At 43.9% G+C, this 20,152-nt stretch overlaps 1 protein-coding gene across 1 annotated transcript in view; it reads left to right on the forward strand.

The window, feature by feature from the left end:
• MEGF10 (multiple EGF like domains 10) overlaps positions 1 to 19,869 on the forward strand; it is a 132,363-nt gene extending 112,494 nt beyond the window's left edge. The window contains exons 17-24 of the mRNA XM_047094241.1: positions 3,292 to 3,420; positions 5,582 to 5,710; positions 8,955 to 9,191; positions 10,679 to 10,806; positions 12,408 to 12,531; positions 17,179 to 17,223; positions 17,996 to 18,202; positions 19,688 to 19,869. Coding sequence (XP_046950197.1) covers positions 3,292 to 3,420; positions 5,582 to 5,710; positions 8,955 to 9,191; positions 10,679 to 10,806; positions 12,408 to 12,531; positions 17,179 to 17,223; positions 17,996 to 18,202; positions 19,688 to 19,869 — 1,181 coding nt within the window. The remainder of the gene's footprint in view (positions 1 to 3,291; positions 3,421 to 5,581; positions 5,711 to 8,954; positions 9,192 to 10,678; positions 10,807 to 12,407; positions 12,532 to 17,178; positions 17,224 to 17,995; positions 18,203 to 19,687) is intronic.
• Positions 19,870 to 20,152: the final 283 nt, after the last annotated feature.

Consider the following 20,152-nt stretch of genomic DNA (forward strand, 5'->3'; position numbering starts at 1 on the left):
TTGGTTTCCATACAACACCCAATGCTCATCCCAACAGGTGCCCTCCTCAATGCCCATGACCTACTTTCCCTTCCCTCCTACCCCCATCAACTCTATTCTCAGTGTTTAAGAGTCTCTTATGGTTTGCTTCCCTCACTCTCTGACTTTTTTTTTCCTTCCCCTCCCCCATGGTCTTCTGTTAAGTTTCTCAGGATCCACATAAGAGTGAAAACATAAGGTATCTGTCTTTCTCTGTATAACTTATTTCACTTAGCATAACACTTTCCAGTTCCATCCACGTTGCTACAAAGGGCCATATTTCATTCTTTCTCATTGACAAGTAGTATTCCATTGTATATATAAACCAAAACTTCTTTATCCATTTGTCAGTTGATGGACATTTAGGCTCTTTCCATAATTTGGCTATTGTAAGAGTGCTGCTATAAACATTGGGGTACAAGTTCCCCTATGTATCTGCACTCCTGTATCCCTTGGGTAAATTCCTAGCAGTGCTATTGCTGGGTCGTAAGGTAGACCTATTTTTAATTTTTTGAGGAACCTCCACACTGTTTTCCAGAGCGGCTGTACCAGTTTGCATTCCCACCAACAGTGCAAGAGGGTTCCCGTTTCTCCACATCCTCTCCAGCATCTATAGTCTCCTGATTTGTTCATTTTAGCCACTCTAACTGGCATGACGTAGTATCTGAGTGTGGTTTTGATTTGTATTTCCCTGATGAGGAGCGACGTTGAGCATCTTTTCATGTGCCTGTTGGCCATCTGGATGTCTTCTTTAGAGAAGTGTCTATTCATGTCTTCTGCCCATTTCTTCACTGGATTATTTGTTTTTCAGGTGTGGAGTTTGGTGAGTTCTTTATAGATTTTGGATACTAGCCCTTTGTCCCATATGTCATTTGCAAATATCTTTTCCCATTCCGTTGGTTGCCTTTTAGTTTTGTTGATTGTTTCCTTTGCTGTGCAGAAACTTTTTATCTTCATGAGGTCCCAATAGTTCATTTTTGCTTTTAATTCCCTTGCCTTTGGGGATGTGTCAAGTAAGAAATTGCTGCAGCTGAGGTCAGAGAGGTCTTTTCCTGCTTTCTCCTCTAGGGTTTTGATGGTTTCCTGTCTCACATTCAGGTCCTTTATCCATTTTGAGTTTATTTTTGTGAATGGTATAAGAAAGTGGTCTAGTTTCATCCTTCTGCATGTTGCTGTCCAGTTCTCCCAGCACCATTTGTTAAAGAGACTGTCTTTTTTCCATTGGATACTCTTTCCTGCTTTGTCAGAGATCAGTTGGTCATACATTTGTGCGTCCAATTCTGGAGTCTCTATTCTATTCCATTGGTCTGTGTGTCTGCTTTTGTGCCAATACCATGCTGTCTTGATGATTACAGCTTTGTAGTAGAGGCTAAAGCCTGGGATTGTGATGCCTCGCTCTTTTTCAATATTACTTTGGCTATTCGGGGTCTTTTGTGGTTCCATACAAATTTTAGGATTGCTTGTTCTAGCTTCGAGAAGAAGGCTGGTGCAATTTTGATTGGGATTGCATTGAATGTGCAGATTGCTTTGGGTAGTACTGAAATTTCAACAATATTTATTCTCCCAATCGATGAGCACCCAGAAATCCCAGAAATGAGATGAGAAAGAAAAATAGGTCAGAAATTAGGCAATTCTTGGGGTGCCTGTCTGGCTCAGTCATTAAAGCATGTGACTCTTGATTTCAGAGTCTTAAGTTCAAGCCCAATGTTGGGTGTAAAGGTCACTCAAAAATAAAATCTTTAAAAAAAAATTAGGTGGGCACTCAGTGACTCAGTCAGTTAAGCAGCCGACTTCGGCTCAGGTCATGATCTTGTGGTTCTTGAGTTTGAGCCCTGCATCGGGCTCTGTGCTGACAACTCAGAGCCTGGAGGCTACTTTGGATTCTGTGTCTTCCTCTCTCTCTGCCCCTTCCCTGCTCATCTCTCTCTCTCTCAACAATAAATAAACATTAAAAAATTTAATGAAACAATTGGGCATCGCTTGTTTAACACTAATTAGAAAACTGGAGAATAGGCTGGACAAGTGTTTTGAAACTTCCTGGAAGTGGGTGTAAACCTTGAGCCATTGTTCAAAAGGGATGACTGGCAAGTAGAGATCTTGTCTCAGGCATATTCTGCCAAGATTGTATATATAGAAAGTTTTTCAGCTACTTAGAGAAAATTACTTACACATTACTATTTATCATTCCAATATTAGGGTCTACTTTAATCAGAGGACCTTTTTAAAATGGACATAGCACAAGAAAGTGGGAAGGACATGGGGTCTGGAGCCAGACTTGTCTGAGTTTGCTGGCTGTGTGACTTAGGGCGTGTAGGGCTGAGTTCCCTGCTATAGGTAGGAATACCCATCCCTGTGTGTCTGCACTGCGGTGAAGATTCAGTGAGAGGATGCATGCAAAGCATCTGGCATCGATTAGGTGCTAAATAAATATATGGCAATGGCAGTTGTCATTGCATGCTGGCATCTGTGCTCTGCCTCTGTTTCTTGGAAGTTGAACTTTGGTTAAAACCTCCATTAGAAAAAGAGAAAATAAAAATCCACATGGGATACTTAGAAGTAGCCATACAAGCAGCCTGTATTGAACTTTTTGTTATGCCAGAGAGCCCACACCCTTGCCGGGCAGCTGCTGGCCCAGGACAGCCCGTGGGGCTTATGTGTGTCCTCAGCCAAGAGGTCTGGGTCTGGAAAATCATACAGCAGTGTTAGGTTTATGGATTTTTTTTTTTTTTACAAAGCACCTATGAAGTGCTGTTTGTTTTGTTTTGTTTTGTTTTGAGTTTAACATTGTACTCTACATCTTTGGTGAAGGAGATGTTATCTGAGTCAGTGACGGATACGGTGGACAGGGCTAGCCGCAGACTGAGAGACGTTCTGTGCTGTAAGTAAAAGCATATGGGTAATTTTAATATATAATACCCATTTCAGTCCATGGCATTTGAGTCCAGGAGTCGAGTAGTTCAGGGAAAGAATGCAAGGAATTGCCCCCATACTTCTGCGGGGTTGATGGCGTGCTTTGTCAGAAGAGACTAGTCTTGTCTCCAGGAGCACCAGGTATGGAACCATTCTGCCTCCCACTCATGAATTATGACCTCCTTGCACGCGCCCCATCTTGGGACTTCAAAGAAGCCTTTGTGACAAGCTGAGATCTGCATTACTGTCTTTATTCACTCTCCAGTGGCTAAGAACCTTTCAGGTTTAAAACAAACAGTGGGAAGCAAGAGCTGTGTTTTTCCTCAGCAGCCTCTGACTCTGCTGTCCTTCCATCCTGCACAGGATGTCCTCTGGGGTTTTATGGAAAGGACTGTGCGTTGATATGCCAGTGTCAAAATGGAGCTGACTGTGACCACATCTCTGGACAGTGTACATGCCGGACCGGGTTCATGGGGAAGCGCTGTGAACAGAGTAAGTACGGGAGGGTGACCCGTCTGGTTGGTATTTTCCCCTAGAATCCGTTTTCCTACATGCCTGAACAATATGAAGGCAGGACCTGCATCTGTCAAGTTGTTTGAATGGATGGCTGGTCACTTACCAGCACTGTTGACCGTTATGGTCAACCCTCCCAGAGAGCTGGCCACCTCGGGGTCCTTGCTGGCTGTCTTTCCCCCTAAACTTCTTCTGGGTAAGTAATCAGTGCTCTGGGTGGAGGGGGTGTGGCTCCAAGGAGGAAGACAGAATTCAGGTTTTCCATCTGTTCACCCTGGCTCTCTCTAACTCTCCTGCTTATTTTTGGAACGTGGCTGCTCAAGGGCGTTACGAGCCAGTCAGAGTCAGAGCCTGGGTCCACATTGGAGGAGAATGCATTCTCTGGGGCCAGGCTGAGTGCACAAAAGGCAGGTAGGGGCTCCCAGCCCCTCAGTGGGTGTGGAATGAGGTCCATGCAAACGTCCCCCTTCCGACAACCTTTGCTAGATAGTATTTTTCTACTGTTTCCCCTAGCAACTGTGCATCTCGGTCTTTACGACGTTCAAGACAATATATCGCCTTAAAATTTCTTGCTGTAAAAATCCCACTCCAGAAGAATATGCTCTGTTGGAATTACGCAGCCTTTTTTTGCCATTTCTGCCGCTACAGCTATGCGTCTGCAGGGTATAAGAAAATTAGGTTTAGATTGAGTATTTCAAAGTAGTCTCTTGTTACTTTCCTCTGTGACTTTCATTCAATATTCAGAATGAATAAATAGGGTCTTAGAGCTGTAATGGGGCTCAGTCTTTTATCATAGATGACAAGAAAGGGACAGGAGCGTTCTTGCTTACCAGAGAGGGCGCTCTTGGCAAGGACGCAGCAAAGATTACAGGGCTGTGGGAGCATTATGGCCGGAAAGGCAGATCAGCAGGACGGGGCTTTGGCAATAAACCATCGCCTTCCCTCTACCCCAGCAGCACCTCACAGCGCCCCTGGGATATCCAGGTTGTCTCAGTCTTGTGTACTAAACCCTTGAGTTATTTTTGCATATCTTCCTGTATAGTAAATATAACAGGAGTGACCTCCAGGAATCAGCCTGGAAACGGATGTCCCAGTTTTAGTTTTTTACTGCTATTCATTTCACCCTGAAACACGTACTGAGTCACACGGTTTCCTGCATACCCCTCGTGTATGTAAATATTGTGTGTGTGTGTGTGTATGTGTGTGCATGTGTGTGTATGTGTGCATAAATGTCTAAACATATGTGCACATACCTAGAGTCAGAACAGACTCTAAACTGACTTTCCCTTGAATGCCAGACCGGTTATGGTTCTTATTAAATAAAAGCTGCTTAAGTGCTTCCGTGATTACTTTGAACATCAAATTAAAATATCCCTATTTTTGGAGAACTCTCCTGATGCTCTTTTGTAAACAGAAACACTGTGACAGAGAATTCCAATAATAATAGAACATTGCCCCCTGCTGCTCACTTTACAGAAAACATCAGTATTTGGTGATGATTTTTAGATTTGACTCTTCTTTGAAATTCACACCCAACTCTTATGAAGAGTGCATCATAAAAACATCAGTATTTTCGTCTCTCAGGCTTCAACTTGCACATCCAAATTTTGAGCCATTCTATGGCAAATGAAGTTCTTACCTAGAAAATTAACAAGACTTGCCCTTCCCTTGTCCCTGTTCCCAGCTAATCCGAGTCGGGATGCGCCACTTGGAAGGTCCCCGAGTCGTCAGGAACGTGCTCACGTTCTCAAGGATGCCATCTCTTGTCCATACTCTTCAGTGTTTTATCTCACAGTTTTGCCCGGCGGGGTCATCTCAGGTTGCCCTTGCTCACGATCTTCATCAGTTCTGTTGGGTTCTGCAGACTCTCAACTTACCCATCAGGGAAGTGGGTACATAGAAGCTGCAGGAGTCAGGAGCTGTGGCAAGGAGCTCAGTGTCTGGCCTTGTGCCACATGGCCCCGAATCCCATGTGGCAGGGAATCCTGGCCAGCTCTAGGACTTCCAGGGTGGGTCTGCCTGCGTAAGGATCCCCCGGAAGGGCTGCCCTTGAGACACAGAGGATCATATAGTAAGAGACAGCCTTGCCCCACATCCCCAAGGCTGGACAGCTTACGTTGGATTTTCATCTCTTTCTCAGAGTGCCCTGCAGGAACATATGGCTATGGCTGTCGCCAGATATGTGACTGCCTGAACAACTCCACCTGCGACCATATCACTGGGACCTGTTACTGCAGCCCAGGCTGGAAGGGGGCGCGATGTGATCAAGGTAAGGATACTAGTAAAGGGTCCTACTGCCTCAAACTGTGTAACCATCGTGTACCAGGCAACATGAAGTATTTGCACCTCCACTGCAAGGTGTAGCTGGTTGTTTAGTTGCCAGATGGATGCCTCACTGCTGCTGTCCTATGGGTGAGGAAGGTAAGGCTCAGAGAGGTTGAGTCATTTGCCCAACGTGATGTAGCTAATATCGAATACATAGCTATATGTACGTCAGGGCTTAGATGCCGCGTTTGTCTGATTCCAAAGCTCAGGAACTTCCCGCTGTGCCTACGAATGTTTTCACCTTTATTGAGATATAACTAACCCATAAAAAGCAATGCATGTATACCATTATATTATGTGTATATATGTGTATATATATATATATATATAAATATATATGTATATACACACATATATACATACATACACAATGTATATATGTACAACATGCAGTATATATATAACCTGATACAATCTGACAAACAGATATACCCATGAGACAACAACCACAATAAAGATCATGAATACATCCCTCCCCTGCCCCCCACCCCCCTCCAAATGTTACCTCATGCCCTTCTCTGCCACCACTGCTCCCGGGGCCCCAGGCAACCACTGATGTAACTACAGATGGGATTGTATTGTTTAGAATTTCATGTAAGTAGAATCACACTGTACTCTTTCTTGTCTGCTTTTGTTTGCTCTGCAAAATTATTCTGAGGTTGAACCACATTGCTGTATGAATCCATACTTCTGTTCTTTTTATTGCCGAGCAGTATTCCTCTGCATGGATGTATCATCATTTGTTTACTGATCCACCCGTAGATGGACATTTGGATTGTTTCCAGTTTTTGCTATTATAGATAAAGCTATTATGAACAATAATGTGTCAAGCCTTTGTATGGATACATACTTCCATTTCTCTTGGATAAACTTATAGGTGTAGAATGATCGGCTCATATGACATATGACAGGCATATGTTTACCTTTTTAAGAAGCTTGTGCCTATGGTTTTTAACAAGGGTGTATCACAGTAACCTGAGAATGGTCAGATATGTAGTCCTACTTGGGCAATTCTGATTCTGGAACGGATGGGGCCTTTGAGACAGTTCTTGGGGTACCTGGGTGGCTCAGTCAGTTAAGTGTCCGACTCTTGACTTCAGCTCGGGTCATGATCTCAGCATCGTGGGATTGAGCTCTGTATCAGGCTGTGCACTAAGAGTGGAGCCTGCTAAAGATTCTCTCTCTCCCTCTCCTTCTGCCCCTCCTCTGCTCATGCATTCTCTCTCTCTCTCTCTCTCTCTCTCAAAAAAAAAATGAAAATGAAAATGAAAAAAAGAGAAAGTTCTTCTGATGGTTCTAAAGCGTGGCCACCAGAGAGCTCCTGAAAGGTGTGACTCTGCTTCAGAGGGTAACAACCACATGGGCTCTAGGGGGCTTTGGAAAATTCATACAGTGTTGTGGGGCAGCCATCTTAAAACATGCATTCTGTATGTATTCCTGTTTCATTGTCTTTCATTAAGTAACTTTTGCATGTTCATGAATTGTATTTGTCTGTCGTAACAACAAGATGTTCTGTTCCACAGTCACATCATCAGGACACATGCATTGTGATCATAATGCACACTGCTGTATGTTTCAGGGCACGCTGTCTAATAAGGAGGTCTAATGCTTAGAATTATGAGGTCACAGGGACGTTTGAGCTGGAAGCACCTTCTGGGCGGCCAGGTGCCTTGTTTGTAGATGGTGAAACTGTAGCCTTCAGTGCCTAAAGGAAAGTTCAGGATATCTGGATCAGTTTTTTAGATGCCCGGTTTCTTGACTCCCACTTCAGAGCTTTCCTGTCCCCATTGGATGGAATGCGAGGAGAAATTATATAAAGCTAAAGTTTAAATATTAACGAGTAAGGTTTTAAGGTGATGTCATCAGCTATTATTGGAACAGACCTTTCTGTCACAAAAAAAAAATATCACTATATGGAACAATACAACTTGGGGGAAAGAGTCCATTGAAATTAGGATAAGGCAGACCCTCATCTTGAACTAGATTTTTGATGGAGTTATCCTTGGAAGGAAAATTATTCCTAGAAATGTTGAGGATAGGGGCGCCTATATGGCTCAGTTGGTGAAGTGTCTGACTCCTGATTTTGGTTCCAGTCATGATCTCACAGTCATGAGATTGAGCCCCACATTGGGCTCCATGCTGGGTATGGATCCTGCTTAAGATTCTCTCTTTCCCTTTCCTTTTGCCCCTCTTCCCTGCTTGCACACGCTCTTGTGGGGCGGGGGGGGGGGGAAGGCAGGGGGTGCACCTGTGCACACGCTCTCAAAAAGAATTTAAAAAAGAGGGGCGCCTGGGTGGCGCAGTCGGTTAAGCGTCCGACTTCAGCCAGGTCACGATCTCACGGTCTGTGAGTTCGAGCCCCGCGTCAGGCTCTGGGCTGATGGCTCGGAGCCTGGAGCCTGTTTCCGATTCTGTGTCTCCCTCTCTCTGCCCCTCCCCCGTTCATGCTCTGTCTCTCTCTGTCCCAAAAATAAATAAAAAAAAAAAAACGTTGAAAAAAAAATTTTAAAGAATTTAAAAAAGAGAAATGCTTGGACTCCTGGGTGGCTTAGTTGATTAAGTGACTTCAGCTCACGTCATGATCTCATGGTTCGAGCCCTGTGTCGGGCTCTATGCTAACAGCTCAGAGCCTGGAGCCTTCATCGGATTCTGTGTCTCCCTCTCTCTCTGCCCCTCCCTCTCTTTTTCTCTGTCTCTCTCTCTCTCTCTCAAAACTGAATAAACATTAAAAAAAAATGCTGAGGATAGACGTAGACCTAAAATTAAGGTTAGGCAGTTGAGACATATAGGAGTTAGCCCTTCATAAGCTTACTACTGCATAATAAATAAAGCATGGTAAAAACTAGATAAATCGTTACCACCAATGAATTCCGCCTCTGGTCTAAGCATTTAATCTGCAGTGTGTGGGAAGCTCCCAAACCCTAGTGTGGAGTCTTTGGGTTCAGGAAATCTGGTCTCATTTTTGAGGCTTAGAGCAGCCTTGTTCTGGGCACAGACAAACCAAGAGCATCTGCAAATGAAGAATGTTTGTTTTTCCTTCCTGCTGTTTCCAAAGGTTTCCGAATTAACATTTCACTGACTGAACATACCCAGTCATTGGCACGGTGAGACAATTTTGCGAATAGAGTGCAAACATTCATCCGGCAGGTTGTCGTCCTTGCTCAGATCTCTTTTTTTCCTTTGGCCAGCTGGTGTCATAATCGTTGGAAATCTGAACAGCTTGAGCAGGACCAGCACGGCTCTCCCTGCCGATTCCTATCAGATCGGGGCCATCGTCGGCATCATCATCCTGGTGCTGGTTGTTCTCTTCCTCCTCGCGCTGTTCGTTATTTACAGACAGAAGCAGAAGGGAAAGGAATCGAGCATGCCAGCAGTTACCTACACCCCTGCTCTCAGGGTCATGAATGCAGACTATGCCATTTCAGGTAAGACTGGTCCCTAGAGCCATCCTATTCCTTGAAAAGTAAGGTTTCATCCTGGTTCTCTGAAACTGGGTGTTTGGCTGTGCTGTCCATCAGCCTGGAGGAAGGTGTATTTTGGAAAAAAATCCCTTGTTACAGATGTGTTTTATATGTTGACAGGAGCAGAATGACCACCGTTGTCTTCTAGGAGGGTTTTGAAACTGAATTCATTATGAGATTGCTTTAAAGTTTTTTAATATTTGCTTATTTTTGAAAGAGAGAGAGAGAGAGAGAGAGCAAGTAGGGGAGCGGCAGAGAGAGAGGGAGACACAGAATTCGAAGCTGTCAGCACAGAGCCTGGTATGAGGATTGAACTCACAAACCGCGAGATCATGACCTGAGCCGAAGCCCGCTGCTTAACCGACTGAGCCACCGAGGCATCCCTGAGGTTGCTTTAGACTTAGGGAATTTCAACCTGGTGGCAGCTTTCCTGGGCATCTAAGCTTTTGCCATATGTCAGGGATAGGAAGTGGAGAGAAGGAGGTGTCCATAATTTTGGCAAAGTCATGGAGCAGGTCTTTTGTCTCTGGCCTTGGGTTCTTTTTTTTTTTTTTAATTTTTTTTTTCAACGTTTATTTGTTTTTGGGACAGAGAGAGACAGAGCATGAACGGGGGAGGGGCAGAGAGAGAGGGAGACACAGAATCAGAAACAGGCTCCAGGCTCTGAGCCATCAGCCCAGAGCCCGACGCGGGGCTCGAACTCACGGACCGCGAGATCGTGACCTGGCTGAAGTCGGACGCTTAACCGACTGCGCCACCCAGGCGCCCCTGGCCTTGGGTTCTTAACACAGTGCCTTCTAACCTGTCCCTGGGCCCATACACATCATTAACTGCATAGCAACCAAGTTATATAAGAAATAGTTTTGTGGGATTAGCAAGAACCAAAGCCGTTCATTAAGAAAACTCCTTAGAATCTCTCTGTCACACGTCCCCATAAAGGTAGATTTTTAAGTGACCTGCTCATTCATCAGAAGTAACCACATAAACTTGAACACTTAAATATTTATTATTTTGGGCAATTATTGCAGGATTTCAGGTGGGTCACATGTCTATAAATACACTGATTCTAGGGGGAATACACAAAGCAGCTGATTTACTTAATAGTGTATTTCTAGCAAAGAATATTATGGCAAGAGCTTAAGTGTCTTAAAAAAAAAAAAAGAGGAAAGTTACAACAGGATTCGTTTCAAAGCAATGGCTTTCCAGGTGTATAAGCCTCAAAGCAAAGAGGACTTGTCTGAGGACCTGTGCACACTTTTTTGGGAGGCAGGTAGGAGGGCAGACACCTGCTGCTTCTAGAAGCTTTGCTGAGTAGGCTAGGCAGGAGGGGATTCTGCCCAGCCTGTGATTTGGAAATGGTACCAATATTCATACTTGTTATTTTGCCTTCTTTTTACCTGCACGGATTTAGAAGAGCCTGTCACCTTAACCGTTTCCTTCTCTTCTTACAGAAACCCTTCCCCACAGCAACAGCGGAAATGCTAACAGTCATTACTTCACCAACCCCAGCTACCACACGCTTACCCAGTGCGCCACATCTCCGCACGTCAACAACAGAGACAGGATGACCATCGCAAAGGTGAGAGGAAATGGCTCCAGGTCGCCGAAGGTGGGTAGGGGGGCGAGGAAAGGAACGGGCATATCGGGGAGAGCTGCCGTTTCCCAGATGGGGTTCTAGGAGCTTGATATCTCTTATCTCGTTGGTTCCTCCCAACAGTCTTGCGGGTGCGTATTAGAATCCCAAGTTTACGGGTAAAAAACACAAGCCTTGGGGATTTTAAGTCCCTGCAAAACACAGCTTCCTAGTTGCTGAGGGAGGCAGCTGCAGGATGAGTCATGGTCCCCGGTCTCCTTGTCTCCAACTTGCGCTGTTTCCGTTGCACCTCTTTGGAAAAACGTTTCTCATACTGCATGAGGTTTCCAAGGATGTCTCAGAGCAGGCCTAAGCAGACTCTATCCTGGGCCTTCGCTTTTGTCTTTTCTGACCACATCTCTTCTAATGCCCTTTGGGGGCCCCCTGCACTTTCCTAACAAAAACAGCAACCACATGCATTTATTTGGGTTCAACCACATGAGATTTCTTTTTTGTAGGTCACAAATGATCAAATAGCAACAAACTATGTGCCAAGCATTTCTAATCATTTTACAAATATAAATTCATTTAATCTTCATACCAACTCTATGAATCAAGAGTGATTTTTATCCTCATTTTATATAGAAGCCCAGAGAGGTTGGATACCCAGGCTTCTCCTCTTGTGTCACTCACCTCACCCCAGTCTCTTCTAGATTGCTCCGAAATCCCAAACATTTCTTCCTTCTGAGTGCCCCAAATTATATTTCCTGTCTCCATTGTCTTTTTTAAAAAATATTTATTTATTTATTTATTTATTTATCTATCTATTGAGAGAGAGAGAGAGAGAACAAGGGAGGGGCAGAGAGAGAGAGAAGAAGAGAATCCCAAGCAGGCTCCACGCTGTCACTGCAGAGCCTGATGCAGGGCTCAATCTCAGGAACCATGAGATGATGACCCAAGCCTGAATCAAGAGCTGGACGCTTAACCAACTGAGCCACCCAGGTGCTCCTCCAATCCCGATCGTCTGATTCCAGCTCTCTGCTGGAAGAAAAACCAAGGTAGTGAAATTAATCCAGTTGCAATTAAATTAACGCAGCTGGCTTTTAACTACAGTGCCTGATAGGTAGGTAGTACTTCACCTTCCCGGGAGACTTCCACGTGCATCTTGCCGTCTGTTTGCCTACATTTTCAGAGAAGGAGGCAAAGTACCTCATCTCATCCTCGTACTTAAGCTAAGAAAACTGCTCAGGGTCACCGGTGACTCATACAAAATCATGCAGTGTTTGGCGGGAGAGCTCAAACCCAGAGTTTGGTGTTTTCACTTCAAAGTTCTTTGCATGTTAACCCAAGTAAAGTCTAATGGGAACAGGGCGACTAAGTGAAATGAAGAACTTGAGGCCATAGGGGGTTTAGTTGGGCCAAAGAAGACACATACTCCTGCTGCCCTCTGCGGCCTGCCCGGTGGTCACCTCTGCCCCTCTGTGCATCCTCACTGGAAAAGCAGACCTCGATTCCTGCCCCGGACATGCTTTCCCCAGATCGGCAACACGGTGCTGTGCCACGCTGCGTTCTCTTTTGACGCCGTTTACGGTTTATGTTTTTAACAGTCAAAGAACAACCAGCTGTTTGTGAATCTGAAAAATGTGAATCCCGGGAAGAGGGGCCCTGTGGCGGACTGCACGGGGACGCTGCCGGCAGACTGGAAACACGGCGGCTACCTCAACGAGCTTGGCAAGTTCTCCCCGTGTCTGTCCTCAGCAGGCTCCTTCACCTTTTAGTCACCTCAGATAGTCACAGGTTGATGATCTGCCAAAGCGATTTATTGGAAACATGCCTAAAGAAGCAGAATGATAGAATTTTACCGAATGCCTGTATGGGGGCTTATGGCTGTCCTAGGTGCTTTTTTCATCCAACAAACATTTATTAAGGTCCTGCTATGTGCTGGGGATTGATACAAAGAGACAAGAATCCCTGGCTGCGTGTAGCTCCCATTCTAACTCCACATATGTTAACTTACGTCATTCTGACAAGTATGTACTGTTGGTAAGTACGTTCTATTACCGTCACCATCGTGTCCGTGCGACGGTTGAGAAACTGAGTCACGAAGAGGTTAAGTAACTTGAGAAAAGTCTCAAAGCCTATTAAATGGTGGCGTTGGGATTTTAATCCTGTCAGGGTGGTCCCAGGATATGTGTTCCTCTTCGCTCTCTTTTACCATGGGCCACCCACACTTGAGAACCCCTTCCCTTTAGGTGAAGAAATGAAACTATCAACAGGAGTACAGTAAGCCATTGCTTCTCAAACATTTTGAAATAGGACCCCTTCACACTCCTAAAAGTTATCAAGAACCCCAAAGAGCTGCTGTCAGTATGGGTTATATCTTTTCATATTCACCACATTTGATATTACAAATTAAAACTGAGACCATTTAAAGTAGTTATTTATTTGCTTGTAATAGATGTCACCTCGTTTCATGATAACATAAAACATTTTTTATGAAAAAATCACTACATTTTCTAAAACAAAAACAAGTTAGTGAGAAGAGTGGCACTGCTCTACCTTTTTTTATAAATCTCTTTAACATCTGGCTCAGTAGAGGATAGATTCTCGTATCTGCTTCCGCATGCAGTCAGTGGTGATCTCACACTTGGTGCAGCTCTTGAAAAACCACTATGCATTTGAGAGAGAATGAGAGAGAAACAGGAAAATAATGTCGTTGTGCTATTATGAGAATAGTTTTGATCTCGTGGCCCTGCTGAAAAGGGGGTAGGGCTTCCTAGACCACCCTTAAAGAGCTGCTGTGATTCCCCAATGAAAGAATAGTGCCATTGCCAAGCTGTTGCACCTCATTTTCTTTTTAAAAAAAATTTTTTTTAACGTTTATTCATTTTTGAGACAGAGAGAGAGACAGAGCATGAATGGGGGAGGGGCAGAGAGAGAGGGAGACACAGAATCTGAAACAGGCTCCAGGCTCTGAGCTGTCAGCACAGAGCCCGACACAGGGCTCGAACTCACGGACCACGAGATCATGACCTGAGCCGAAGTCGGACGCCCAACCGACTGAGCCACCCAGTCGCCCCTGCACCTCATTTTCAAGGAGGTGCTTGATGATACCATAATGGATGTGTGCATTGCCTTATGGGTAGTGAACCCTTTCTTTTGTATTTATTTGATGGTGGGGCTTCCAGAAAACCCAGTTAAATTTGAATTTCAGAGCAGCAACAAATATTTTTGGTATAAGTATATCCCAAATATTGTAAGAGACATACTTCCCCTAAAAATAATTTGTTGTTTCTCTGAAATTCACATGTAACTGTCCTTCCTGTGTTTTTATTTGCTGCATCTGACAACACTCCTGGGCGGTCCTTTCTATGAATCTTGTTTTATAGAGCAATAAACTGGTCATCAAAGAGAGGTTAACTCTCTTATCATCCAAGATTTCATAGAGGAATGGGGTAAAGCCAGGTCTCAAAGTTGGTCTTCCAACTACTCCTCCACTGTTCTTTCTGTGAAGCCCTTATATGTCAAATCACCTGAGCTGGATGTAGGAACCAATCTTTAAGGGCTCTGGAATCCCTTATTACTATTGAAATGCAAATGTTAAAGTAGGAAAATGAGTACAAATTCTTTACTTTTATTTATATTCTACATGAACATTATCAAGTAGCTGTGTATTTGTGAACATAGTTGAATTATTTATATACCAGATTCACACTATATGTATTGGTTGAATCATTTAACATCAGAGAGATTTTGTTTTATAAATTTTTCGTAATGTTTATGTTAGAGAGAGAGAGAGAGAGAGAGAGAGAGTGGGGGAGGGCAGAGAGAGAGGGAGACATAGAATCCGAAGCAGGCTTCAGGTTCAGCACAGAGCCTGACTTGGGGCTCCAACTCACAAGCCGTGAATCATGACCTGAGCTGAAGTCAGACATTTAACCAACGAGCCACCCAGGCACCCCGAGATTTTTTTTTAAGTCTAAATTACATGAGTGATGTAGCTCAAAGAAATACATGAATTGGTATTAGTAAAGCACTACCTGGCACTAATGAGAGAAAAGTTCTCTTATTCCACCTACACCTGCTACCCATGACTACACCTGCTAGTCCTGACTCTAGAACACAGTCACTACAGTGGTCACAGATAAACTTCTCTGCCCACGGAACTGATTGTTAAAAGTATAAAATCTTCATTGGAAATTCTGGATCTCTTTCATGTGTTCCCGTCTATGTCCTTTACAGTTGTTGCACAGAAAAAGTATGCCCTTACCAAGAACAGGATAAGGCACACTATGGATGATAAACTGAGTAGGTGATTTGAATGATGGAAGAGTTGTTGTGATGTTGTGTGAAAGAGGCCTGAACTTGACACAAAAGCCCTGAGATTGATTCCTACTTCTGTGATAGGGCACTGGGCTAATCACTCCACTGCAGCTAATCTCTTCACTGTGACTTAGGGATAGTGATCCTGTTGTGGCTCCTTGAATGAATTAGATTAAGGTAGGCTTTTGAAAGCATCTATCCAGGAATTGAGACATGAGGGAGTTTATGAGAACACCCGCCTGCTCCCTTGCTAAAACAGCACCCAGAGAGAACTTGGCAGGGGCGCTGGTCTAACAGTGCCACTCGTGTTCCCTAATTTACTATCCGCCTCATGCTGATTCTCTCCTGAGCCCCTTGGGGGACTCTAGCCATTGCATAGCGAAGACCGAGATGGACATCTCATGAGACTTTGCTGCAATTCGGAGACAGCTAAATGAATCTGGCAGAGTAGCAAGGACATGGTTCCTTGATAGGGAGCTCTCAGAGGCCACAGGTCCTGCCCGTCTTCATGCGGTCCCTTTATAAAGTTTGGGAATCCCCAAGACCACCCTCAGGATCAATGATTTGGCAGACAGACTCACAGAACTCCCTGCAAGCTGTTATACTCATGGTTGTTACAGTTTATCACAGCCAAAGGATACAGATTAAAATCAACCAAGGGAAGAGACACAGTGGGCAGCATCAAGGAAAGTTCAAAGTCAGAAACTTCCACTTGTCCTTTCCCAGTAGAATCATGGAAAGTGCTAACTTTTCCTGGCTACAGTGTATGACTATATGCATGAAGTATTCCCAGCCAGGGAAGCTTACTTCAGCCTTGGCGTCTAGAGTTTTTATTAGAGTTCGATCAGGTCAACACAGTTGACCACCCATGTGGTTAACCTTTCATCCAGACCATCTGGAGATTAAAGTGACACCAAGTGCCAAGCCCCCTTCCATAAATCACTTCGTTAGACGATCCAGTGTAGCCCTAGGCCCCAGATAAACAAAAAACACGTTTACTGGGTGGGATATCCCAAGGGTATAGAGATCACCTTCTAAGGTAGTTCTTAGGGTGAAAGCCAGAGGCTCACTTTGGTTAGGTTAATTCACTCTTCATCCTTGTCCTGCCTCCCTGTGTAACTGGGCACCTTTCCCACCACCTGGGAACTTGGCTTCACAATCTGGACCCAAGAGGAAGGAAAACAGTCTCTGAGAGAGGAAGACATTCCCATTTCCCGTCCCATGATGATTGATATTACACACATCCTCTCCCTTTAGGGGATCCTCCCTTCTTCTCCACAAAAGCGTGTCCCACAGGACATACAAGGAATACATGCACAGTGGCCGGGGGCCTTCTCCTTACCATTCTCCTTCTTATGTGACTTATTCATCACAAGTCATTACTTGATTCTCTGTTTCTAATCCAAGTCTATAACATTTCTTTAAAAGATCATTGAGGAGCCCTTGAAATGCTTGCATGTAGACTGAAGTTGGGGGTCACAGGACACGTTCAGCATTACGGTCATTGAAACACCACTCATTTATACGGTGCCTCAGAATTTATGAGGCTTTGCATATGCTCCAATTCACTTGATGATCACACCCACCCTGTAAAGTTTGCAAGGCAGGTTTTGTTTTCCTCATTTGAGAGCCAAAAATTTGACACCGAGAGACCTGAACCTCTTGTCTAAGTCACGTGGTGGGCAAGTGATGAAATGAAAGTCCTTTGTCTCAGTTCTAGTCCTGGCTTTGTCCTTTCCATAGTACAACCTTGAATCAAGTGTACCGATCCATCCATGCCTCGTTCTCTACCTTTACTGATTAACCTTTCACAACTCACTGTAAATGAGCAGAATGATCAGAATGATACATATATATGTATTTTAAATTCTAAGCACTGAAGACACCAGGTATGAGTGATCTGGGTACAAAGGTTTGGAAAGCAGCAGCTCGGTTATTTCCTGCAGTAGGGAAGTAGTAGGTGCTCAAACGAGCTTCCTCCATGACCTTGGAATATTAAATGGGTTTTTCTCATTTCCAGATCTCACTGGGCATTTTTTTTCTTCTTTATCACAGGAGCTTTTGGACTTGACAGAAGTTATATGGGAAAATCCTTGAAAGGTATGTTCTAAGTTTAAGGAAGAAGTACATTTATCCGAATCATAATTTTTTTTAAAATTTATCTCAGAGACTGAAATAATTTGCTAAACAAGCAAGAGTGGCAGTTTAGAGAAAATGTAGAGTTGTTAGTGTGGTTAATTACTCCATGAAACAACACAAAAAATGTTCACTGAGATCAAAAACACGACCATAGGTGGATCATGTTAGGGCATAAGTTTGGGGGAACAAAGGTTTTCAGTTTGCTGGGGAAACACTCATATTTCCTTGAAAAGATATATGACTTATGGGGAACGAGAAATGCAAAAATGGAAACAGCAGGGAAAATAAGAAGAGCTCCACATGGTTACATGAATAACTTCATGTGCCCAGTCCTGGGGTTTTACCAGGAATCTTCATGTCACAAATGCCTCCCTCGCCGTGATGATAGAACCTTCTTGTGCTCCCGGGGCCATCAGCAGGTGGTTTCTTGATTGAAGCCTTTGGGAATTAGTAAATTAAAATGGAATTAATTTGGAGTGTGAAAATCAAAATTAAATCAAATCCACAATGTTTATGTGGATACTCACCTTAGAGAGGAGCTGAAATTACTCTGTGGCTGAATCATTTTATAGCAGAGTCTCTCCAAAGTAAGTGACGAATGTATGGTTTTGTTGTTGGTGTATACAATTAGAGAAAACTAGCTACAAAGGAAAAGAAGTAATCTGTCCAAGTAAGTCATCCCAGGAGAAAAAACAATGTTGTCCATGCTTTCCTCCCCCATCTCTCTTCACAGATTTGGGAAAGAATTCTGAATATAATTCAAGTAACTGCTCCCTAAGCAGTTCTGAAAACCCATATGCCACTATTAAAGACCCACCTGTACTCATCCCCAAAAACTCAGAGTGTGGCTATGTGGAGATGAAGTCACCAGCACGGAGAGATTCCCCATATGCAGAGATCAATAACTCAACGTCAGCCAACAAGAATGTCTATGAAGTTGGTGAGTTCCCCTAACCAAAGGAAGAGCCTCACCTAAGAATTTTTTTGAAACGATTTTAAAGTCTTTGGGAGTCTTTGAGAGTACAATAACAGTTCATATAAACATTATTCAAAACAGTGGTCATATTTTAAGTGCAAACCTGTGTTTACAGTGATCATATTAATTGGTGTCACCTAAATTTTTTTTTTCAACGTTTATTTATTTTTGGGACAGAGAGAGACAGAGCATGAACGGGGGAGGGGCAGAGAGAGAGGGAGACACAGAATCGGAAACAGGCTCCAGGCTCTGAGCCATCAGCCCAGAGCCTGACGCGGGGCTCGAACTCCCGGACCGCGAGATCGTGACCTGGCTGAAGTCGGACGCTTAACCGACTGCGCCACCCAGGCGCCCCTGTTACCTAAATTTTTAAGGGAAGATACCAGCTAGAAAATTTAAAGTAAATTTTCCTATCTCTCACCTGGTCACCCATCTCTTGCCTTGTAACCATAGTGAATATTTGAGCCCCCATGTGGAATAGCGCATGTGTCACCTCAGCTATTATGTCGCATTAACCAAAACAAGCGGTTCAGGTGGATGAAGCAGGTGGTTCCATTTCCTGATTGCATCCATTACATTCATGCTCTTAGCAGGATTGAACATTTTACTTTTAAATGTGTCTAATACATTGCTAATATTCTCAGATGTGAATCTGATGGAACTTAATAAGAATTCAATTTAAAATTAGAATTGTTTTGATTGCCCCTTACAAATACCGTTCAGGGAAAGTTGAAACAAATCAGAAGTATCATTGAGTAGGTAGAGTAGGGCCATGTATTTTAATTTTTCTCTCTCGTTCTCAGCGTTTATGATTTAAACTTTAGAAAATTCTCTACTACTTGTAAATGAAGTGGCCGATTTAACTCTAGTCACTAGCAACTTAGGCCATCGACATGTCACTGAGAAGATAAATAACTATTCATAAAGAATTAAGGCAGATTTTTTACAGTGGAAGTTGTAGTGACCTAGATTTATCGTTGAAAAGTCAGTTACTATTCCGCTTTGGACCGTCCTGTAAACCCACCACTTTAACACAGAGCTGAACCGAGAGCGTGGGTCTTGAGTCATAAAATGAACTTGTTAAGTATTTCCATGAACTGAGTTAGCCTAGAAGGACCTTAATCTTCTGACCTGTGGAGTCAGGGGTTTGGACTAGATCATCTCCAAGGTGTTTTTCAGACAATGATTCATATCCAGGATTTCTGTGTATTCCTTGGATGTCTCCATCCAAACCAGTGGCATGCAGAACACCATTGTGTGCATCAGCTGGTCTCACAGCCCAGAGTAGCCACCCCTAAGTGATTATAAAAGCATAATTTGTTTCATAAAATAATATTTATCTTTTTATAAATGCCCCTCTTGTATGTTTGAGATTTGCAAGAAATGCCATACTCTTTTCTGTCTAAATTTTCCACTGCTGATGAATTCACGTGTCCCTGGTTGTCACAGAACCTACAGTGAGTGTTGTCCAAGGAATATTCAGCAACAATGGGCATCTCACCCAGGATCCATATGACCTCCCAAAGAACAGTCACATCCCTTGCCACTACGACCTGCTGCCCGTCCGAGACAGTTCCTCCTCCCCCAAGCAAGAGGATGGCGGCAGCAGCAGCAGCAGCAGCAGCGAATGACACCAAAGATCCGCCTGGTAGCCACTGGAAGTTTCCAGAACTGCAGTTGGTTCTCCTCTATCCTCGAGTTTGCCACCTTATGGGAATGTTCATCTCCCTGGTAGGCAACTGTTGGACGTGAACCAGAAAGCTCAAAGCTGAGGCTGGCTGATCGTAGGTCCTTCTTGTACTGGTGGCCTGGAAGGAGATATCAGTGTGACTTCCTATTCTTCTTAGTTTTAGAACTGCGCTCATGAAGCATGACTTCCTATAAGATCTTGGCTAAAAGCATGAACTTGTAGAA

Source organism: Lynx rufus, unplaced genomic scaffold, assembly GCF_022079265.1.
Source record: "Lynx rufus isolate CCGP_SWC_20201006 ecotype Redwood Valley unplaced genomic scaffold, mLynRuf1.p SCAF_1, whole genome shotgun sequence".
Classification (NCBI taxonomy): Eukaryota; Metazoa; Chordata; class Mammalia; order Carnivora; family Felidae; genus Lynx; species Lynx rufus.